The sequence below is a fragment of the Sinocyclocheilus anshuiensis genome, unplaced genomic scaffold (genome assembly GCF_001515605.1).
Source record: "Sinocyclocheilus anshuiensis isolate Anshui unplaced genomic scaffold, SAMN03320099.WGS_v1.1 scaffold2047, whole genome shotgun sequence".
Classification (NCBI taxonomy): Eukaryota; Metazoa; Chordata; class Actinopteri; order Cypriniformes; family Cyprinidae; genus Sinocyclocheilus; species Sinocyclocheilus anshuiensis.
This window is the reverse complement of record NW_015554063.1, coordinates 414,965-439,490: the sequence shown is the minus strand read 5'-3', so window position 1 is coordinate 439,490 and position 24,526 is coordinate 414,965. Positions and strand designations below refer to the sequence as shown.

Sequence of the window (24,526 nt, the reverse complement as noted above, 5' to 3'; positions counted from 1 at the left end):
AGAGAGAGAGAGAGAGAGAGAGAGAGAGAGAGAGCAAACAGAAAACTTTCAAAAGTCTCAGAATTTCTCAATATTTGCATGTTAAAAAATCCAGTTTGTTATTTATCCTATTTGTAGACAATACCACTGTGTATTCTCAAAACGTGTTCATATTAAAACCTTTTTCCCCCCAGAGGTTGGTATTGCCATGGTTCATGTCTGAAAAAACATGGTATCACCATGCTAAATATTCCAAAAACATGGTGTTATGATGGTACACATAAATATATATACTGTACATATAAGACTGTTCAAAGTCTGATGTTCACCAAGGCTGCATTTATTTGATCAAAAATACAGTAAAAACAGTAATATTATGAAATATTATTACAATTTAAAATAACTGTTTTCTATTTTTAAATATTTGAAAATGTAATTTATTCCTGTGAATTTTCAGTAGCCATCACTTCAGTTCTCAATGTCACATGTTCCGTTTGAAATCATTTTAATATGCTGATTTGTTGCTCAATAAACATTTCTTATTATTAATAATGTTGAAAACAGTTGTGCTGCTTAATATTTCTGTGGAAACCGTGATACTTTCTTTCCAGAATACTTTGATGAATAGAAAGTTCAAAAGAACAGCATTTATTTGAACATTATTAATGTCTTTTTGATCAAGTTAATGCATCCTTGCTGAATAAATGTATTTAATTCTTAAGAAAAAATTAAATGATCTTCTTGATTACTGCACAGAATATCCGTACATAATTCATAGTTGAAGAACACAGCTGCAGGACAATTAAATTAGTTTGTGTGATGCAGTTTGTAATGTGCTTGTTGTGTAGCAGTGGGTTGTTATCAGAAATCTGCATGACTCCAGACAAAGGAACCACAAAACTCTCACCAGTGACTAATTTTCACACCACTGCCAGAGAGGAAGAGAGAGAGCGAGATTAGCTTCAGATGTGGTAGATGCCTGGGTTGTTTCTGATGGTAAACAATCTTATCAAAGAGCCTCATAGTCACACTTTGGTTGAGGGAACATTAAGTAAATCTTATAACATTTACTGAATGTCTGTAAGGCTCTGATTCACAAGCTGTGCATGTGAAATCAGTGTTAATGGTTTTGTGTGTGGTGAGGTGGGAGCCTGGGCAGAGCTATCTTCAAGGAAAGACAACCAGGAATGTTGTCCTGGGAGCTGAGACGAGGGGGGCCTACTAAGGTCCACTACTTGTTGGGACATCCAAAAATGTCATGGACCCAGTGTTTTTAATCAATGGGAGTATAGTAAAGTCCTCTTACCTGTTTGGCCTTTGATTTTGTTATGGTATCTGAGATAGGTTTCTTCTTTTCCTTGACTGCGCTTTTGGCAAACAGCTCCACAAATTCGTCAAAATCTACTGATGGCTCTTGAACCTTTTCCCACACCAGGGCACTTTTGGCATCCCTGTGAGCGAGGGAAATAAAAATATCAGTTTGCCTTATCGCATGTGTGATCATAATCAAGTCTTGGCTGAATTTAAATAAGGTGAAACAAGCATTCAGTATACGCATTGCAAAAACATGCAGCATTCAATCAACGAGGCATGTGATTACTTTTTGGCATGTAGCTGAATCCGTGTCCAGTAGAGTGGTTTCATGGGCTGTGGAGGCTCGATGACAGCCTTCAGGGGGACGGAGTCCTGAGTCATGGTAAACGGCACCAACCCCATGAAGGGTGGAGGGGGACCGAAGGGTGGTGGTGGCCCAAAACCAGGTGGAGGAGGGGGTGGTGGGGGTCCACAGCCAGGAGGTGGAGGAGGAGGAGGTGGAGGTCCACAGCCAGGAGGTGGAGGGGGAGGGGGTGGGGCCATACCTGGGAGTGGAGGTGGAGGGGGTGGAGCCATGCCTGGGAGTAGAGGATGAGGTGGAGCCATGCCCACAGGTGCAAGTGGTGGAACAATACCTGGGAGCGCAGGCGGTGGAGGGGGCAGAGTCATACATTGGAGTGGAGGTTGTGGAGAGGAAGAAGCTGTACCCGTGAGTGGCAGATGGGGCGGAGCCATACCTAGAAGTGGAGGTGGAGGGGGTGGAGCCGTACCTGGGAAAGGCAGATGGAGCTGAGTCGTATCTGGGAGTGGAGGTGGAGGTATTGATGCATCTTGTTTTGAAGGTGTCGGGAAACCTGAAACAACAGGAAGTAGTGGTGGTGCAGGGGGAGGGATTTCCTGTGTTCTTTGGCAGCTACAGGTATTGGGCAATCCCACTGGTGAAGTGGCGGTGTCACTTAATTTGGGAGTATGTGATTGGTCTGATAAAGGCACTGGAAGTTTAAAGGCTTCCTCGACAGGCGAGGTCTGAATGGCTGAATGAACTCGTTGTTCATTTACTTTAGTCTGTTTAATAGTTTGATTGGAACTACCCACTTCTCGATCCCTTGTTCCAAGCTTTGTGCCATCCAAAACATTGTCTTTTTCCATATCTGATATTTTCACAAGTAATTCTTCTATTGTTCGCTCTAGCTCCTGAATGGAAACGGAAGTTCCTTCCAGAACGATTCCAGATTGCCCCATGGATCCATCCTGTGGAGAGCAGGACACAGAAAAGAGAGACTTCACATCTTTAAAAAGAAACAGCAACATGGAATGAAAAACACAGACACCTCCTGTCACATGCGATCGTACTTGCATGAGTTAGTGCCTTGTTTTAGCGGATGTTAGTTTCCCCTTCGAGACCCAGTTTTCTGAGGAATGGTATGAGTGAGTGTGTGTTTGTGAGTAAGGGGCCGTGTTTCTTAATAACACAGACCAGGCACACATGTGGCGTCCCACAAGTCAATAAAAGCACTTTGGCTGATCGGGAAAACGTAGCGGTGCTTCCTGGATAAAGGGAAGAGAGCGAACCCAGGGAAATGAATGAACCACCACAGCCAACGTGTAAAAATCAGCATACAACACACAAGGGATGCACTTGGCGAACACACAAACACGGTGATAAACACACACACAACATACGGAGACAAACTTCATCACGCACACATACAATCTGGCAGCGAGGGTCAAGGAAGTCCAACAAGTCTAGACTCCAGAAGTTGTCTCTGAGGACTCCTAAAAGGCGAGCCGCAGAGTCTCTGGGAATGAAGAGGGAAGGGTTTGTGCCTTTCTATTACACAGCTTCAAACGGCTTCAAAGAGCTTGTGTGGGTCTGTGTGAAGGGTTGGGGGGAACGGAGAACATATCACACACATGGAGTCTGGTTACATGTTGGGCCCTGTCAGACTGACATGGGTTTGGGGGATGCTTTCATTCACAAAACCCTCTTCTACAGCCAGGGAGGCTTGGAAAATTTTGGCTCCAAACTTCCAGGCCTCAGGAATTCTAGAGTCATTAGTAGCCAGAGAAGTTCCTTCATGCGATTTGATATGGTCACATGTGTTACAGGCCGTAATATGTTAAATATTACAAGTACCACTGTAAAAAAGACATGTTCTGCAAAAATGTCAACACAAGAACTAGAGGGCAGTAAAGCCAGTTCCAATTGCAAAGACGTCTGCATTCTGAATCACATTAAAGAATATTCCTACCAGAAACATGAGGAATAAGCTGTAACATAAGGTGTTGCGTGTGTGCTTTGAACATTGGAATCTAAGCGGCCATTTATCATTTCAGAATTCAAACATGGTGGATCTTAAAACGCAATGGCAGGCACTGCGCCTGCTAGACAGATGTTTAGATCAAGTTAAATGCTGTTAGGATGCTGTTTACTGAAGGTCTCATAGCAACGCTAAAGAGATGTATGGCTTGTGAGGTGCTAAAATACTTTCTTAGCAATGTAAGGGTGTTGAACCTGATGGAGAATGATTTAAAACTAGCTAAGGGTTTACACTCACAAACATGCACATTCATGGACGATACAGAAAAGCAAATGCATGTTTGATTACACACAGGTCTAACACAAATTTACGCGGGTACAGCAATGAAATCAGATGGTAATACCAAGGTATTTAACATGGTACTGAATCATTACCATATTCATACACAATGGTTTTCACATTGTACTGCAAGGTACTTCAAATAATAACATGATTTGACCATATTACATGTCAAAAAACATGGTATTATTAGGCTACCATGCCACCATGTTCAAAAAACATAGTACCATCAAAATTTCCAAAAACATGGTATTATAAATTTTGAAGTTGATATTTAGCATAGTACTGAATGATTACCATATTCATACACTATAAATTTTAAATGGTAATCCAATATACTTTAAATAAATACCATCATTTTATCATATAACATTTCCAAAAACACAGTATTACATGGTACCCTGTTCAAAAATATAATACCATCAAAATGCCTAAATAATGGTACTAGCATGGGAAGTTTTTGTTACCCACACTGTATAAAAGGTACTAGGGTGTCACCATGGTAAAGTGATGGTACAGTATTAGATGGTAATATAGGGTACTTTGAGATAAACCATAGTGCTGAAATTCACGTACCGTGGTATTTACATAATACTTCATGATAATTCCAAGATGTTTAGTAAGGATGATATTAACTTTGGACATAGCACCATATTTTTCTAAATGTAAGATTCCATGGTTTTCTTAGAATTACCATAAATATGGCAATCATTCAGTACCATGATATACATCAGATATCACAAAAATGGCAATAATAGTATATCAGTTCCTTCTTTGGACATATAAAACTATATTTGTTCACATACTTGCAGCTGTGCAGCAGTGGGGGACGGACTCGGAGGCCACATTGTTTGGAGCCGCCCAGGTGTTCTGATCTCATTCTGTCCCATTGGAGCCCAGGTATACAGCTGCTCCTTCTGTATGTGTGAAAGAAACAGAAAGCTGGAATTAAAACAGCTGATTATGGCAAGGAATGTTTTAAACTGCATACAAGAATCTAAAATTAGCCTTCTGTTCCTGGGGCTGCTTTTCTGATTAGACAGTAAGAAAAATGTAGCATTCTGTGGCAGCGCTGTGTGAAGGACGACCTCTGCTGGCAGACTGAGAGAACAATAGCGCCACTGACCAGAGCAGAAAGAATACATAGCATTTTGTCTTGCTGACACTGCCCGCATGTTCACACATACAAATTGAAAGGCTGTTCCCGAGGCTGTCCATTCACATCAGTGGGGGTTTGCGTAAGCATGCAGTGAACCTGCTGCAGAGTTGCACTGCATGACTGTACAACATTTAAAGGTAAACCTTACAAGCTGGATATAACAGGTTTGACTGTTACACAGTACACATTTTCCTGGTTAATACATTATTGTAAATTAACAAAAATTATAGTTTTTTACATGCAAAATGTGTATATCTGAGTGCATCTGTATATATGTGTTCATACAGTGTGATATACAGTATACTCTGTTAATGGCTCTACCTGTCGATCATCAGTCTGCCCCTATTCAAAACACCAATATGAACTTCTGCTCTGACACACAAACATTGTTACTGGCTAAGAGACCTGCATATATTACATCATACCTGTGTGTTTGTGACAAATATTCAAACGAAATGATGAAATTTGTCTCTAGACAACAGTCAGATATGTGGCAAAGTGAATAGTGGAAATAATGCTGCCATTATGCTGTCCTCTTGAAATCACCGCCAGTGAAATCACAGTATTAAGTCATGCTTTGCCATCTACCAGCACAACAGGATTATTGTGAAGTTATTTCAGTCACTTAGCAGCAGTGTTTGTTAAAGGGATAGTTCACCCAGAAATGAAGATTCCGTCATCATTCACTCACAACTGATGTCTTTAGAAACCAGTCTGAATGTCCAAGCTGTTCTTTGCCATACAATGAAACTGAATGGTAATAGCAAGATTTAAATTAAACTTAAATTGTAGTCTGTTCCTCACACAAAGCTATCATATGAATTCAGAAGACTTGGAATAAAGTGCACAAGTAATATAGAATATTTTAATGATGCCTTTATTGTGCTGTTTTGTCCTTTTTAAAACATTATGACTGCTGATTGGACGAGGGTCAAGAGAAACACTTGTCTGAACAGATTCAGAGAAATAAAATTGCTCTAGGATAAGAATAATAATAAAGAGTGGTGATTAAACTAATGACCAGAAGAGTGTTTTTGTGAATTTAAGCATCTTTGGAATAATACTTTGGGACAGAATGATATTTTCACTTCATTCAAATTCAAACCTTCATTGTGAATGATGCTTAAAGGGATAGTTCACATAAAAATTAAAATTCTGTCATTAATTACTCACCCTCATGTCATTCCAAACCCATAAGACCTTTGTTCATCTTCGGAACACATATTAAATTATTTTTGATGAAATCCGAGAGCTTTCTGACCCTCCATAGACAGCAATGCAATTGACACGGTTGACTCATGGACTATTTTAATGATGTCCTAACTACCTTTCTGGGTCTTGAACATGTCAGTTGCATTGCTGTCTATGAAGGGTTAGAAAGCTCTCGGATTTCATCAAAAATATCTTAAAGGGGTCATATGATGCGATTTCAATTTTTCCTTTCTCTTTGAAGTGTTACAAGCTCTTGGTGCATAAAGAAGATCTGTAAAGTTGCAAAGACTAAAGTCTCAAATCCAAAGAGATATTCTTTATAAAAGTTAAGAGTTAACCACGCCTACCTAAAATCGCCCAAATGTTCACGCAAAGAAAGAAGGCGTAACTTTTATTCTCGCTGTAGTATTGTTGTTGCCGCCGCCGTCATGCCGTGGAGACGCTGTGTTTCGGTGTGAAAGTGAAACTACTTTGTTTGTTCTTTCCACTTTCCATTCTCTCCTCTGTCCCCCTCCACCACCTCCTACACCTCGCTTTTCAGACCGATGAGCTTTGTAAAAATCGACGTGTTTCAGAAAGGCGGGGCATAGAGGACAAACAATAATGTACAGTATGTGGAAAATAATGTGTTTTTTGAACCTTAAACCGCATAAACACATTTCATTACACCAAATACACAAAATAATGTTCTTTTTAGCAACATCATATGACCCCTTTAATTTGTGTTCAGAAGATGAACGAAGGTCTTACAGGTTTGGAACGACATTTCCATTTTGGGTGAACTATCCCTTTAATGAGAATTATATGATTCCAATGTCATATACTGTAGATAGGTAACAGCAAAATATAGAAACTAAAAAAACCATATAGGAATAAAATACACAGATATCTGGATAGAAACGGATAATGAATCTGATCTTTGCTACATACAGAGAAGAATACAAAGATGGAGCAGCACCAGAGGGCATGTGACCCATCTTACGTAACCCGGTCAGATGGCTTATGCGTGCAGATGTGTCCATTTAAGCGTGCCTAAGCACCCGATACACATATTTACACTTGTTTGTGAAAGTGTCCTGTACTTGGTCTATAAACATACTGTACACTCACACAACATGAATATGTTTGTTCACACTGCTAAAGCAGGTTAAGTGTGTATGTGTGTGATGATGTAGAAAGGGGGAAGGGCAAGTCACAGAAGCAGTGTTAAATGTTTATCTGTGCAGACACAAATCTGCTTTGGCCGGTGAAGCAAAAGAGAAAAAGAGAAAGAGTCCTTCTATTCAGGTCACATTGGGCTGAGCACAAAAACATGAAATCGTTGCATGTTTTAGCATATCACTCTAACATACTGCATTACAACATGCCTTGTGTGTTGTAGCAGAATAATCTCAAAATCTCACAATTTTCTCATGCGTGAGATAATAAATACATAATGTGCATCTCTTCCTCTGTCTCAAACAACAGCACAAAGTTACCTTGCTGCTGAGCTCATTTCACATCTGCTCAGGCAGAGTCAACTCTGTGGGTTGTTCAACAAAGTGATATAAAATGTGTGAAATCTGGCACATTTTTAGTAACACTCATCAACAGCTTTTCTGTTTCTTCCTCGTGCAATTTAGTGCTGAGCTTAAAGACTTAAAAACTGTGCTGCTTATGTATGGATTCAAATTTTTGAACCATTATAACCAGTGTGTATATGTCTGATAGACAATCATATTAATTTAAATAATGTATGATTGAAATGTTCAATCATACAGACTAATTTATTTTATTTTAGTCATTTTCAACATTTGGAAAACACATTGGTCTAAAAAGACATCGGGTACACTTGAAAACTGCATTTCAATGTGGTTTATGTTTCATAACAGTAAGTTCAAGATCCCATGACTGATGTCATCTCTTGCAAACTTTAGCAAGTTATCTGGAATCTTAAGGGTAACCAAACAATTGCTGGTAGCCATTGACTTCCACAGTATAAAGAAAAAAATTATGTCAAATTACATGGAAATCAATGGCTACCAGCAACCGTTTGGTTACCAGCATTCTTCAAAATAACTTCTTTTGTGTTCAACAGAAGAAAGAAATTCATACAGGTTCGGAACAACATGAGGATGAGTAAATGATGACAGAATTATCATTTTGGGTTGAACTATCCCTATATACTGTAAGATAATTTAGTGTCATAAAATAAATTCCTCAGATGATTTAACTTAAAAAAATGATGATTTTGTGAAGTCGTGCATGATAAAATATGAAAGAGACAAAATTTTGATGGTCATACATTGAAAATGGGCTTATCTGTAACATCACTTCCTGTGGGTGGTTCCCTGATGCAGTCGCTGAAAGGCTGAAGAATCCCCAAAACCAGAATATGGGAACAGAATCTCTCAACATCCTGTGCAGCACTGTCATCTTCAGAACAACCCCACTGTACTAGACACCTCTCGAACAGAGAGCGACCTGTAAGAGAGTGAAATTGAAAAGATTCAAATTCAAAGCAACATAGAAGGTGAAAATACTGCATTTGTATATGACTGCTGAGGTCTTCTGTGCTGCAGTATATGTACTTCTCACTAAATCCTTTTTTTTTTTCTCTGACCTGACTGAGTGTCTAGGGTCAGTGATGCTTCGAACCAGAAAACGAATAAAGTGAAAATTATGGAGCTTTTGTCTTCATAATTCATTTCACATCTGAATCAAGTAGTCTTTTCATTTGGTCAACTGATGTGTATGTGTGTGCACGTTTCTGAAATAATTATTTCTCCACCCCAAGCATGCATACTCTTGAACTTCCTCTCTCTCATTTATCAAATGGACACAAACGCAATAGCTCATCCTGAGTCTTCATCATAGCCTGGTAAATAGGCCAATTTCTGTGTAACATCGATAAGAAAAAAAACTCTTCCTACAAAACATGACTCTAATTTTCTTATTACATACTCTGTCATGTGCTGTCTGAATTTGGATGTAAAATGACTAAGAAATAGCTTTATGCTTGCTCAGCTCACAACTGTCTCAGATTCATTTGACCTAGAAATAAAGTTAGCAGCCTGCTAATGCTTGCAGGAATAACTAATTGTTGAATTTGATCAAGTTTTTTACTTTCAACCCTTCAAGAGTTTTATTTGAAGCATCAAGTAAATGCATGCACTATATAAAAACAGCATGCAAATAACTTGATGCAAATTAATATGTCTAGGAGTCAGTTTAAACAGGAAGTTGTTTGTAATACACAACACCTTTAGTGTTAATCAGAAAGCATAAAAACAACTATATAACTAAATGTACTATTATTTTAGCTAGATATTCAGAGCACAAATGTGCCTTTGAGTTTCCAAGACATTTAACCTTTGGCTGAATAAGCATTTGATGCTTCAGTGTCTTCAAGGCTTTGTAAACACATTTAGATATGGATGCTAGCTTCATATCAAGGCAGGACCCCAATAGCCCCCAATAGTCTCCATATCTCTTTTTGGACCCACTTTATATTAAGTGGCCTTAACAACTATGTACTTACATTTAAATTAATAATTTGGTACAATGCACTTATTGTGTATATACATGTTTTTACATTGTACTTATATTTTAAAAATACCTGCATGTAATTACATCTGTAATTAATTTCTGTAATTACATTTATAATTACACAGTTGATCCATCCCTTACACCTTAACCCACCCTTAAACCTACCCATACCACCAAACCTGTCCCTAACCTTACCCGTATCCCACCTTAATAGCAGCAAAAGTGTTTTGCAATACAATATGAACACAATAAGTACATTGTACTTAATTTTTAATGTAAGTACATAGTAGTTAAGGCCACTTAATATAAAGTGGGGCCCTCCTTTTTTTATCTTTTTCTATTCCTTCGTATCTGATTTGTACTGCTGTAACCTTCATTGTCAGGAGCAGTCACTATGCATCACCACTTAAAAAAACTGTGTCCTTTTGTATGAGTGTGTATTTGAGTGACTTCCTGTGGCACTCTGATTCAGTGAGGCAGAAGCCAGAGCTTTCTTAGCCAGTAGCTAACGTGTGTCTGTGTGTGTTTCTGTGGGATTGTGGGTATGTGTGCAGTGTGCATTTTTCAGAGCCAGATTTGGTTTTTTGACTGTTCACTAAACCTTGAGGGTAGTGAACCAGATTAAAGAATGGAAAAATAATACAAGGGATTTATACCATGTCTTGGCAACCAACTCTTATGACATGGAATTACACTATTAACACATTAATACACATTATCTTAAAAGTTCATGGAATCAGTCATTGAAAATTATGAACTTCTGTGACAGCGAGTATGTGTTGCCAAGATATGTTCCAGCATCTTTTTGTTGGTCTGGACATCAGGTCTTTTTGATTATAAGTGTGAACATTGATATTAAATCAATCAAAACACACAATGACTTACCTGAAAACACATCTGGAAAGGCGGATGGCGTTTGCCTGCATCTGAGGGTTTGGAAGCCATGATCAATAAGCTCTGATTGATCATGTATGGCTTCACACCATTCTTCATGACAACCCACTGGACCTGCAATGCTACAGGACCGTTGTCTCCGTGCTCTCCAGCTTCCTGCTCTGTATGACCCCTGACTTGATCCCAACTCTAAGCCGACCCTGCGAGGACACATTGGACTTAGGGACGGAGTGGTCAATGGAGATATTATAGGTGATGTGAGCTGTCTGGTGGTTGTTTTAACGTAAGAAGTGTGTACTGTAGGATAAGGTTTAACCCCGAGGTTAGCGCTGGAAGTTCTACGTGGTCGTGACCCCAAGCCTAAAAAGTTCTCAGATGACCACTGTGTGATGGACGCGGCACTGCTTTTCCTTCTCTGTTGGTGGGAATACTCTCGATCTACCTCCTCTACATGACCATCACCCTCTATGTTCAGCTCTACACTACTAATGCTCTTCTGTGGGACGAAAATTATCCGGCTGATTTTGGACATTGAGCTGGTCTGATTTCTTGAATTGAGACCGATTTCTAGGCTTTGAGTCAGGCTATTGCTACCGTAATGACACTCTTCAAGGGGAGACGATAGAGATGAACTCTCCAGGATCTCCTCGGCACTCTCATAGGAGGTGGATGTTGCTGTAGTATCCTGAAAACTGTAGTTACTGGTTGATTTGGTAACAGATATGGTATCCTGGACACTACTTGTGTCAGTGATACTATCCTGAATGCAATAGTCGATGGCCAAATTGCTCAAACGTTCAGCTTTATTTGCAACATCAGTCACTTCGCCACCTGATTCTGCCATTAGTGTTGTTATAATCACCCCTTCTACTGTATCCCCACTATATTTAAGATCTTGTTCTTTGCTGTCAGATGCAGATACACCTTCTACCTTCTCTGGTTCGCCAATGCAAGCAAGGCTACTACAAGTAAGACCCTGAGTGACCTCAGTCTGGCCTTCAGACCCTACTTGTCCACTACAGTTTTGCCCCTCAGAAACTCCCTCCATCTGCTGCTGTTGTCTGATAGTCCTCTGGATATCCAACAGCAGATCTTGGGCCTCGGCAGCTGAGTGGTAGCTGCAGAGGTCTGTATCTGACCCTGATCCCTCAGTCTCTCTCTCAGCATCATCTTCTGTCGTGTCCAGAGTTGACTGCCTGCTTTCAGCCGTGAGTTGCTTACTATCAGGCGTGAGACCCTCCAGCTCATCACCCGATATTCCACCATTGCTGCTGTCGTTAGCATCCATGCTCTTAATCCTAATCCCATCATCCAGTACATCCTCTTTGGACAACCCTTTCCGGGAGAGGCCCTTTCTGATACGGATGTTGGAAAATACAGAACCTCTGGAGCCTTCCGATTTGGATTTCTTCTTGCCCGAGTCGCCCGACAATTTACTTTTCTTAATCTTCTTGAGATGTTCATGGTCTCGGTCCTCGGTGCTCGCCCCATTCCCAGCACCTTCCACTCCTGTTGTGACAGTGGTCTTCTTCTGCTTGGCCTCCTGGTTTCCCATGTTCCTCAGAAGGCGAACACCTTTAGCGATCAGGCCATGTTGGGAACGCGTGTGAAAGGACTGACTTTCTCGTTCTCTGTGCTGCTCTCTCTTCTCTCCTCTCTCCCTCTCCGCGCTCCCTTGCACTTTCTCCCTCTCCCTCTCTAATCCCTCTCTCGCTCTCTTCACCGTCGGCAGCAGCTGCTTTGATGATGCAGGTTGTGACGCCGTAGCCGAGGACTGTCTGAGAGACAGCTTCCCCTGCCTCCCAATCTCTTTTACTTTCTCTTGCTCATCTATTTGCTCTGCCAAGTCACATAACGGGCTGCTGGAAGAGCGGACCAACTGAGCATGTGCAGTGTGGCCCTGTGAGGGTGAGAACAGCTGTTGCTTCTGATGTAATTCTGATTGTTGTTGCTGGAGTAATAACTGTTGCTGTTGTCTTCTGATGAGATTTGTCAGGCTGCTCTTCCTCCGTTCTTTCACTCGCTCTCTGAAGGGAGAGGAGTGGAAACTCTCTCGCAGGACAGGTAACTGCATCTCTATTGTCTGAATGGTTTGCATCTTGATTCTTGCTATACTGACCTGAGAGGAGGACACAAACTGATTAAACTTAGCTAAATAAAGAACAGAATTAGGAGCAGAATTATTTCTAAATTACATATTATATTATTGCATTACACTCCAAACAAGCTAACTTTTTATGGAAAGTAAGAAGTTGGTTACCTTTTCTGTTTGTTTTGCAATAGGAAAGTAAATTAGGTGTTACTTATTACTTCCAAAAAGAATGACTTTATTCAACAATTTCTTGAGTTTGAGAAATTGAGATACAACGACCCACACGTGTTAAATTCTCTGCTTGTATACAAGGCACAGAGCATTTAACAATGTCCTTACTACCTTTCTGGGTCTTGAACATGTCAGTTGTGTTGCTGTCTGTGCAGCGTCAGAAAGCTCTTGAATTTCATAAAAAATACAGAAGATGAACAAAATTCTCACGGGTTTGGAACAACATGAAGGTGAGTAATTAAGATTTAAGATAAGAAGGTTACAAGGTAAGAAGGTAACAAAATTAAGATATATTTTTTTACCCCTTTTCTATCCAATCCTGCACACAGAACATCTGAAAATAGCACAGGAATTTTTCTCTCTCTCTCTGTCTGTGTGTGTGTGTGAGAGAGACAGACACAGTGTACCAGTGCAGCGTCATGTGAGCTTATGGACTGATCTCATAAACTGATGTACGCCTGTGGCCAGCAGGCCTGAAATCAGAGTTATCCTCCAGCCTTGTGGCATCAGACACACACCCGTGAGCTTTCAACCGATTTATACAATATTCATTTTAATCCAGTACACAGATATCGATGCCTACAGAAATGACATTTTTATATCAATAAAAGATTAGTACTAAACTAAATTTCAGAACCATACAGTTAAGTCTATGGAAGAGCAGATAATTTCAAAATATCTAGAAAAGATTCCTGCATTAATTTAGAACAAGTTCAACATGACCTTCATTACAAATGAAATGTTTTCCTAAAGGCATGAAACTACTGATGTCTTGTCACATACAGATACATCTCTCTATACCTCACATCACTCAGTTGTGTAAGAGGTCTGATTTACTGCTGTATGATTAGTCTAGAAGGTCACTGCTAATCCAAATTGATCTGACCTGGATCAAGAATGAACAGGAGACCTGTCAAACAAGACAGAAAACATAAAGAGAGAAGTTCGGAAAATAAAGTGCCTGCTTGCCTGGATGGAGTCTCTAGTAAATTGAGGGAACAAGTAAGTGTTTGTGACATTCGCTGGGCTGCTCCTCTTCCTCGATCACATGTGCTGTCATCACATGGCTTCTCTTCCTACTACATGCCGCCAATAGCAATTGATGCATCTTCTTTCATACACACACGGCGTTAGGGCTTTATGACTTAAAACAAACCAACAAGCAAGTTTCCACAAACATGTTGTGTATTTAAAAAGAGCACCGATTCATTTTAAAATGTTACATTTATTTTGAGAAACAATCTGAGGATAAAAATGCATTTTGTACTGGGCTGTATTTTTGTAACATTCAACAGTTATCACAAATCTGACAGTAACTCTATCATTTAACTTTAACTTGTACACAGCCAATCTGGAACAAAACGAGAGCACAGCCACAAACAACACAATGCACAGAAGCTCAATTTTAACTTTGATCTTACAAGGCCTTACAAAACATACAGCCATTGTTTGCAATGTAAAACATAAAAACATATCAAAAAGTTACTGTTTCTTTACTCTAATACAAATGGCGGGTAAGTTACAAATCAGGCAATCATTCATATTTCTTCAAAACACTAGGGTTGGAACTGAATGGCAAGTGTAAAATTTGTGTAATTTCCAATCAAGCTTTAATTTTTGTGAAGAATGTTATTTAATCGTGTTTTTAGGATCCAGAAAATGCTATGAAATTAGCTTTAGCATGAAAAGGGAGTAGGCCATTTATTCCATAAATGTTTAAAATGCCATTTCCATCACAGAATGTTAATAAACTTTATTATTGTTATTAAATACATAATTTGAAATGTGATGGAAATCACACATATACATGATGTTTTAGAAATATGACCACTGTTGGACATTGTTAGTAGGCAAATTAAATAAACTGTGTGGGAAAAAGTGTTTTAAGTGATTTTAATTTCTCCACAGTGCCAAAGGAGCCCATAGTTGAAGAAAGACGCATGTTTGAGTGATAGGTCTGTATTTTGTGTGCTTTTCATGAAGCAAATCTGCAGCTGCTTTAGGAAACTAAATTGGCTTGTTATGTTAAAGCCTGGCATTCCCAAATGTGGTGGTGACAGCAAGCAGTTTGGCTGTAAATGGAATTACGTTCCAACGCACTAATGTCAAAATCTGAATCTCCATTAAACAGTTAAAACATTCTTTAGGTTTCATAAATGATTTCACAGCTAGCCCAGTATATTCAGTGCACAATCTCAAAGTCCAAACATAAGGCATTCCAAAGTATACAAACATATTCAATGTGCACTGAAAACCTGCATAATAGCTATTAAAATACTTGTAGCAAAACAAATGTAAACAACCACGCTTTATACAAGAGCAGCTTACGGAAGTGCTTTTTATGAATAGAACACTTACATTTACCGAGACAGCAAATATACTGAACCTCTGTGTGGCACGCTTTCACAGAAATCAGCAAATTCCACTTAGAAAAAGAAATATATTCACCGTAAATACTTTGATATACATCACCTTATTTAAAAATCACATTTTAGTTTCTGTTCACTGACAAAAATTAGATATTTAATATTCAACCCCAAAATATTCAAACAAGTAATTGAGAGCATCACATCCGATCAGCTCTCTGAGGTTCAAAATACAGTCTCCTTTCAAATGTACTTTTTATATGTCACTGCTGAACTCCTGAAAGTTGGCACTGCTGATTTAGTAAAAGGCATATAAAAGTCCACAGGAAGTACTGATGGCAATTGCACTTGCTCAGTTGTGCTTCAGTATCACTGAAGCTCTTTGTACACTAAACCAGTGTCTTAAAATGTGACAGTCTAGTGACCCGGAATCATAAGTGACTGAACTACACATCCACATTGAGACTCACACATTAAAGCTTCATTATATAGTACAGATACTTGAGGAATCACCCCTTGAAACTTACATTTTAGCATTAGCAAATTAGCTTCGCCACCAGGTTGCTATGTGGAGTCTGTCGGTATGCTCCTGTGAAACCTCACAGCCTGTCTTTGTGGAAAGCTTGGCTTGCTTTTTTTCTGATCCCAGCGACAAAGCAGGATCATCTTGAAAGTGCTACGAAAAGTTTTGTTGCAAAGGGCGTAGCACATAGGATTTACTGTACTGTTAACGTAGCATAGCCAATAGCCTAATGCCCAGAGGTTCTCAGGTATGCAGCCATTACAGAAAGTGTTTACTAGCACCATGATGTTATAAGGCGTCCATGTAATAATGAAAGCAAAAAGGATGGCGCTTAGAGTTTGCGCCGCTTTCTTTTCTTTTATTAGCGACATACGCTTCCGCTTGGTGATTTGCGTTCTTGCGCGAGCTGCGAAACGTTTTGCTAGAGCTGCCTCTTTGAAAGTTATGGGCGCTGAGGGGGATTTGACGGTGGTGTTGGTGCCATCAATGTTTGGATCCGTTGATGGCTGTATGGCGGACATTGACTGAACTTTACTCATGCTTCCGACAAACCGCTTGTTCCCGTTGGTGACGGAGCGGGAGACGCTGCCATCCCTGCCATCGTTCTCCACAGGGGACCGTAATGGATCTTCCTCAGTGAGATCCTCACAAGAAGTGACCTGGGAGTTTACAGCTGCCCTCATGCCAGGCAGACTGAGAACGATGGAGAAGATCGCCCGCGTGGTGGATGGCGCGCTCTCATCATCGTCAGATGAGCCCGAGTGGTCGGCTGACAGTCCAGCGTCGTTGTTGTTCCAGCTGTCGCTGCTGCTCTGATCCGCCTCCCGGTGCGACCCACCTTTATCCCTGCCACCCGCCTTCCACCCCCAGCAGTGGAATCGCCCACTCAGGCCATGAACGGAGCTTTGTTTGTGGCCAGGTTGGCCCAGTTCGAAGCTGCTGCAGCTTCTAGAGCTCCCCCCAGTGGCGTGGAGGTGGAAGTGCGGCCGCTCTACACCTCCGAACCTTCCAACCGAGCCTTGTAATCCTGCAAGTTCCCGAGAACGATTCTCTGTCTCTTTGTATATTCGCCAATACAGAACACTCATTATCGTCACCGGCAGGTAGAAAGCTGCCATCGCGGTGCAAAATGTAATAATGGGCTCTGAGAGAAATTGAATGTAGCATTTATCCAGTGGAACAGTTCTTTCTCCTACAAAATACTGCCAGAACAAAATGGCAGGAGCCCAAAGTATGAGCGACACAAACCATGCCAGGCCAATCATCACTCCTGCCCGCCTGGTGGTACGTTTGGCACGGTACGTCAGAGGCCTTGTGATGGAGAAATACCGGTCAAAGCTAATGACCAGCAGATTCATGACGGATGCATTGCTGGCTACGTAGTCTATTGCTAGCCAGAGGTCGCACGCCCAGTGTCCCATTGCCCACTGGCCCATGACAATGTAGGCAGTGTACAGGTTCATAGAGATGACCCCAATGATGAGATCTGCCACGGCTAAACTGAGTAGGAAGTAATTGTTAACCGTTTTGAGCTGGCGGTTGACCTTAAACGACACCATGACCAAGATGTTGCCGATAATAGTAATAAGGGAAAGCAGTCCTGTAAAGATAACGATGAGAATGACCTGCCAGAGCGAGTGGCCGCCCAGAGGATCATAGGATTGACCTTCAACCTTGACATTACTCCCATTGAGCTTGAAAACAGCACTGAGGTTGATGAGGCTTGTGTTCTGGAGCAGTGGCCACGGAGTGGATGCCGGGTAGATTCCCACTCCCAGGGCGTCGGATGGTGAGTACAGGCCCAACTCGGTGCTGTTGGAGTCCATCGTGCAGGCCGGGCATATTCTGAGGAAAAAGAGCAAAATAATCAATTTATGTTTATTTATTCCACATTTATGTCAAATGTTTGCAGTTAAACTTTACAGTAACTGCAATCTATGTATAATGTAGGAGTGCTTCCTAAATAAATGAAGATCACTGTTTCTTTATATCTACACTAGAGGGCGATGTTGATCTATTAAATGAGACAAGTATTAAATCTTAGTTTCTTTTTATAAAGCTTGGAAGGATTCAAAGAAATCCGTTTTCAAAGATAGCATAAGATATATCATGTGAATCATGCTGCATCCAAATATGTGGATGTTGAAAGCACCAGATCATTTTCTGGAAATAAATAAACAAATAAACATTCATTAATTTGTTCTAAGCCTTTAAAAACGGCTCTATTCTTTAATCCTAAAAAAAGTACATTATTAATATAGGAATAAATCTAATAAATTACTGAATAGGTTGCCATACAAAATGAAGAAATTCACTCTTTTATTAATGCATAAACAAAGTTCTCAAATTCCTAGCCATTGTTGTTGTTGTTTTCCTCATGTATAATGTTATCAGGAACTTATAATGCTCCTTGTTGTTACACTGAATATGTCTGCAAATGTACATTTTATATTAGAAAATGTGGGGGGGAATCCGGGCAAGATTTTGATTTTGCATTCTTGAAAATTTGTAGTCTTGGTTGCCTATTGCAATTTGAAAATTCTCATTAAATCTGTATAAAAGACTCGTAGGTGGTATTTCATCCTCTGTATTCACTCATCGATGATATTTCATACTTGTTCTATGGAACATTACTGAAATTACTTTTGTCCCACATGGTTTGGACTTATAAATCAATACAGCCTTTCTCATAGAAAGTTTTCCCAGAACTGTCAAAACTTCAAACAAGCTCATCAATGGGAGAAAAAGCTCCTTGGTGAATTCTTAGTTCAAATATGAATCATTGTAATAAGAACCATTTTAATAATATTAATGATGCTACATTTTTTTGTGTATAAGAAACAAAAGAATACATCTCAGATGTTTTCATGTGACCCTGGACCACAAAACCAGTCTTAAGTGTCAATTTTTCTGAATAAATAAGCTTTCCATTGATCTATGGTTTGTTAGGATAGGACAATATTTGTCACAACTCACAACCGAGATACAGCTATTTGAATATCTGGAATCTGAGAGTGCAAAGAAATCAAAATATTGAGAAAATCGCCTTTAAAATTGTCCAAATGAAGTCCTTAGCAATGCATATTACTAATCAAAAAGTTTTGATATATTTACGGTAGGAAATTTACAAAATATCTTCATGGAACATGATCTTTACTTGATATCCTAATGATTTTTGGCATAAAAGAAAAATCTATAATTTTGACCGATACAATATATTTTTGGCTATTGCTACAAATATACCCGTGCAACTTAAGACTGGTTCCCCTTCAGGAACTCGAGCTGCGTCGAACGCTTTGGGAATGCCCCCGGCAAGACTCCGTACTGAAGCATATGTGAAATCAGTCCAATAGAGAAGCAAGAAGTCACGAGCGGGGTGAAGTTAGCAAACAGGAAGCATAAAGGTACATCGGCCGTTCCATGGCAGCTCTTGTGGCTACGGAGCGACACCTGTGGTTGAATCTGTCCGAATTACAAGACAAGGACAGATTCTTCCTGTTGGATTCCCCGCTATCGCCTTCTGGCCTCTTTGGCGGCACAGTCGATACTGTCGTCAAGAGGTTTCAGGAGGCGAAGAAGCAGGCGGCGGCATTCCAGCTCTTCCTCTCTAGCCGTTCCCAGGTCTTTGGGACTGCTGAGCGGGAGCAGTCCCAGCCATCCAGCTCCTCATATCGCCAGACCCAGAAACAGAGCTTCGCGACCCGTACCCCCCACAGAAAGACCAGGGGGCGGGGCGGCGCTCTCGGTCGGGATCCTCGAAGCAGAAAACGGATCTGCGGACCGCTATTATGTCTGAGAGGACCTTGGCCAAGCGGTCCTGTACCATGGCATCCGAGGCTTCGTCTGTACGCATTTCCCCCGATCGCTCTGCTCCCGGGAGTTCTGGAGAGAGTACGCCGGGACAGGGTCCGTCTGCTGTTAGTAGCCCTGTTCTGGCTGGCCCGAGTATGGTTCTCGGACCTTGTGTCCCTCCTCAACGGCTCTCCGCTGGAGATTCCAATCAGGAGGGCCCTCCTCTCTCAGGCGGGGGGCACCATCCTTCACCCCTGCCCGGAGGTATGGAAGTTGTAGGCGTGGCCCCTGAGGGGGCACAGCTCATAGCATCTGGTCTCTCAACTGAGGTTGTTGAGACCATACTCCAGTCTAGGGCTCCCGCCACGAGGAAACTGTACACCTTGAAGTGAAAGCTTTTCACTTCTTGGTGCGGACAGTGACTGTAAGACCCAGTCAACAGTTGGTACAGTTCTGGAGTTTCTGCAGGAGCGGTTTTTCGCAGGGTTATCCCCCTCTACTCTGAAGGTTTATGTGGCGGCCATAGCTGCTTACCACGCCCTTCTGGGTGGTCAATCATTGGGGAAGCACCCGTTAGTTACACGTTTCCGCCGTGGCACCCGGAGGCTGAGGTCAGTACAGCACACCAAGGTGCCCTGGTGGGACCTGGTGGTGGTTCTGGAGGCTTTGTGCAATGCTCCTTTCGAACCTATTGAAGATGTCTCTGACAAGCTCCTCACGCTGAAGACAGTCTTCCTCCTTGCTATATCCTCGCTGAAGAGGATAGGGGACCTTCAGGCACTCGCAGTGTCGTGCCTGGAGTTCGCCCCAGGCATGGTTGGGGCGTTTCTTTATCCGAGACCCAGTTATGTTCCTAAGGTGCCCACCTCTTCGCCGGGTCCCATAGTACTACAGGCCTTCTGTCCTCCCCCCTTCCAGGAAGCAGGCCAGGAAAGACTCAATCTTCTCTCTTCTCACTTGCGTCCACAGAGCTGCCCAGTGGCGTAAGGCAGATCAGTTATTCGTTTGCTTCGGTTCGCCTAAGAAAGGGGTTCCAGCAACCAAGCAAACCATGAGTCGGTGGGTGGTTGAGACCATCACACTGGCCTATGAGTCCTCTGGCCTCCCGTCACCAATGGGGGTCAGAGCGCACTTGACCCGGAGTATGGTGGCCTCCAAGGCCTTATCAGTGGGCATGGCTCTCCAGGATATTTGTGCTGCGGCAGGCTGTTCCTCTCCGTACACATTTGTCCGGTTTTACAGTTTGGACCTGACACCAACCCCGGGGTCCCAAATTCTCTCGTCTTGATATGCTCGCCAGACACACATCAGACAGGAACTTGCTCGTATGGCGCAATGGGTATTCTCGTTTCCAAAGCGTTTGACGCAGCTCGAGTTCCTGAAGGGGAACGTCTCGAGGTTACTCATGTAACCATGGTTCCCCGAAGGGAGCGAAATGCTGCATCTTCCTGCCATACTTCCTGCATCCCTGCAGGCGCTCGCTTCCACAGAAGCTAACATGTGCGTATGCCGGATGCGCCTTTATGCTTCCTGGTTGCTCACGTCACCCCGCTCGTGACGTCTCGCTTGTCTATTGGACTGATTTCACACATGCTTCAGTACGGGGTCTCGCCGGGGGCGTTCCCAAAGCGTTCGACGCAGCGTCTCTTTCCCTTCGGGGAACCATGTTTACATACGTAACCTCGAGATGTTTTTTGGTCCAGGGTCGCATATGTTGATGAAAGAGTATCAGAGCCTTACCGACAGGCTTATGGGGATACACAAAACAAAAAAAGGTTTGGAAACACTAGTCTAGAGCAACATTTTAAGAGCCTACGTTTATAACAGATATTAAGATATATCAAAAAGACCTTACTATAAACCTGTACAAAAATATTAACTCCCGTCTCATTCCATTAAATCTGAATACAATGCATGCTAAAACTAGTTTATATGCAAAAGCACAAGCTCTACCTGTAATGACAACTAGCACATCAAACATTTTCAAAATAGCTATTACTCTCCAGTTAAAAGCACATCCGTATGTGACAGTCTCTGAGCTAGCAGGCACATGAACAGCAGGAAAAGATGTTAACATCAAGAAAGATGAAAGATGGGCGAGGTGTTTCTTTACTTTGATTTTGCAAGAGGAAGTTGTTGCAGAGCTTTCCCAGAATGCCTCACAGAAATGCACAGTTAATCTCATTGATAGAGGCAGAGAATAGAATGTAACTGGCTCATGGCCAAGGACGGCTGAACATCTCATCTCTTCAGATAAAAATGATATCTAGTTCTTGACCAGAAGTTGCACACAAATACACACAAACACATCTTACTTCTGGGGGGGGTCAATCAACCTTATGAAGTGGCAATCTAATTTCAGAAATAAGTCAAAAAGGCTGCTGACTGCTGCTATAAAAGGAAGGCTGACAATCATATAGCATCATTCAGCAGAACAGGCCTACATTACTAAATATAGTCATAAACTTTAAAGAGGAAAGATTTTGCACCGAGAACATCTGTCTCTCTTTCAGTAACTCTTCTTCATCTTGATAAGGCAGCAGGATGCGAGGGGGAAGACAAAGATGAGAGTGAAAAGTAGATGAGATGCAAGATTAGGGAATGACAACCTGTTCACATAATCACGTTATAAACATTTTGTCACTAATATACCATATATGGGCTTGAATATTTAAAACAGAGAAAAGAACAATTGGATATGACCACTGTTGCACACGCACATGCACACACACACACACACACACACACATACATATACCAAAGAGTCAGAGGTAATTAGCTATTGGATTCAATCTCAGTTCTCCTACAGCGGAAACGAAGGGATAATTAATTACTTTACAATAGGCAGACCAAGAATACATATACAGGTGCATCTCAATAAATTAGAATGTCGTGGAAAAGTTCATTTATTTCAGTAATTCAACTCAAATTGTGAAACTCGTGTATTAAATAAATTCAATGCACACAGACTGAAGTAGTTTAAGGCCCAATCCCAATTCTACCCCTTAGCCCTTCCCCTTTCCCCTACCCCTCCGTTTCGCGTGTTTACGTGAAGGGGTAGGGGTGTCTCAATTCTCTTTTGGTTGGAGGGGTAGGGGTAGGGGAAGGGCCAGATAGCCCTTCAAACGAAGATTTTTCGGGACCACACTTCAAACGAAGGGGTATGAATTATCTCAGCTTAAACCGGCTTCAGGGGCAACATGGCTGCCTGAGCGAATAAAAAGACACATACATGTAAGCATTTTTGGCATTAATAAAGATTTTCTTCCCCATGATTGTGTAGCCTAGTGAACCAAACTGAGAGACCATTTTGAAGGCTCAGGAAACCTTTGCAGGTGTTTTGAGTTGATTAGCTGATTGGCATGTCACCATATTCTAATTTATCCTGTGATGGCAGATATACATTTTCAGCAATCTTTAGTCTATTAGTGTAATCAGTCTATTATGCAGATTTGGTGCTCAAGAAACATTTCTTATTATTAAAGTCAATGATGAACACATAAAAAAAATCATAGTTATTAAAAAATTTTGACTGATAGTGTATATGGATAACTTTAAAAGAAAATAAGTACAAACCGGCAAAAACTGGCTTAAACACAAGTTAATCGATAACAACTGCTTAAATCAGTACACAATTTTGTACAACAATGCTTCTGTTTGTGTAATATTGCTTAAATAACCTCTATACTGTATATCAATGTGGAATACATGTTTAGCAGATAAACAATGAGAGATACTGTATCTCGATGTTTAAAACCAACATTGTGAAAAGAGATATCAGTGTTTAACTAAACAGTTTCAGTTCCGACTGAGATGAGCCATGTTCAAAGCTGTTCTACACACACCTGCACATCACTTCCATATAAAACGGCAAGGATAATAATATTGTCTAAATTTAAGTGAAATACTATATTAGAACAATTGTGTTATTGTTATGTCAGATCAAGAAACCATTTACCAGAATTCAATGTGGTAAAGGTGTAGCAGCTAAAAGCACTACTGTTCCAAAGTTTGGAGTTGTTTAAAAAAAAAACTAAAAAATGTGAATAAAAATTCAAATTGTGTGTAAATCAGTAAAGCTTGACTGCTTATAGCTTTAGATGGTGCAGTCTGTTTCATCTCTAAAGGAGATATCAGAAATGTTACATAAAAATATACTGATTAGTGTTTAATCACAGGCTTTGTAAGTAAAGACTGAAAAACAAGAGCATTTAATGCAATAAATAAAAACTCAAAGAGAGTTTGATGTTAAATACAGGCTTCATGTTCATTCATCTGAGTGAGATATCAATAGCAGAGAGGGAATCAAACAACAAAAGATGAAGTCAAAGAGAAATCTAATTGGCGTTGGGCTCTGATTCGGGCCCCTGCACTCCTGCGTTCAGCTCTGTGATTTTATCCTATTAGGGTTGTGCTATGACCTGAAACAAACACACAAGCTCAGATGAAGGATAGCAAACACATTTTGTACAAAACTAGTGACACGCATAGGCATAATTCCATTAAGTTGTGGTATTTGGGAATTGTCTTAATTTCGGCTGATCCGCAAACAGCAGCTGATGAGCGGGCTGTTGTCATGGTGACCGGGGAGGATGTGGAGGGAAGCGTGAGGGGCACACGACAGCAAATGAGGTTAGAGCCAACTGTTTGCACATACACACACACCTATAGTTGATTTCATCTGTGAAACTGTAATGTGATTAAAATGTAAAGATGTCAGAGGGCAAGTGAAGAGAAATAGATTTCCATTTTTAAGTGGTCCTTTTTTTCGCACACACAGAGTGAACGTACAAATGCACAGCGGCATGTGCTCGCACACACACACACACACACACA

At 41.0% G+C, this 24,526-nt stretch overlaps 2 protein-coding genes across 2 annotated transcripts in view; both read right to left on the bottom strand.

The window, feature by feature from the left end:
* The window catches only part of LOC107668605 (formin-2-like), a 43,689-nt gene extending 30,905 nt beyond the window's left edge, over window positions 1–12,784 (bottom strand). Inside the window, exons 1-5 of the mRNA XM_016460545.1 lie at window positions 10,678–12,784; window positions 8,549–8,727; window positions 4,700–4,810; window positions 1,580–2,544; window positions 1,286–1,430 (exon numbers count right to left, since the gene is read on the bottom strand). Of these exons, the coding sequence (XP_016316031.1) occupies window positions 1,286–1,430; window positions 1,580–2,544; window positions 4,700–4,810; window positions 8,549–8,727; window positions 10,678–12,784 (3,507 nt within the window). The remainder of the gene's footprint in view (window positions 1–1,285; window positions 1,431–1,579; window positions 2,545–4,699; window positions 4,811–8,548; window positions 8,728–10,677) is intronic.
* Window positions 12,785–14,012: 1,228 nt separating this feature from the next.
* The window catches only part of LOC107668606 (muscarinic acetylcholine receptor M1-like), a 61,317-nt gene continuing 50,803 nt past the window's right edge, over window positions 14,013–24,526 (bottom strand). Inside the window, exon 2 of the mRNA XM_016460546.1 lies at window positions 14,013–17,743. Within this exon, the coding sequence (XP_016316032.1) occupies window positions 15,940–17,724 (1,785 nt within the window). The 5' untranslated portion in view covers window positions 17,725–17,743 and the 3' untranslated portion in view covers window positions 14,013–15,939. The remainder of the gene's footprint in view (window positions 17,744–24,526) is intronic.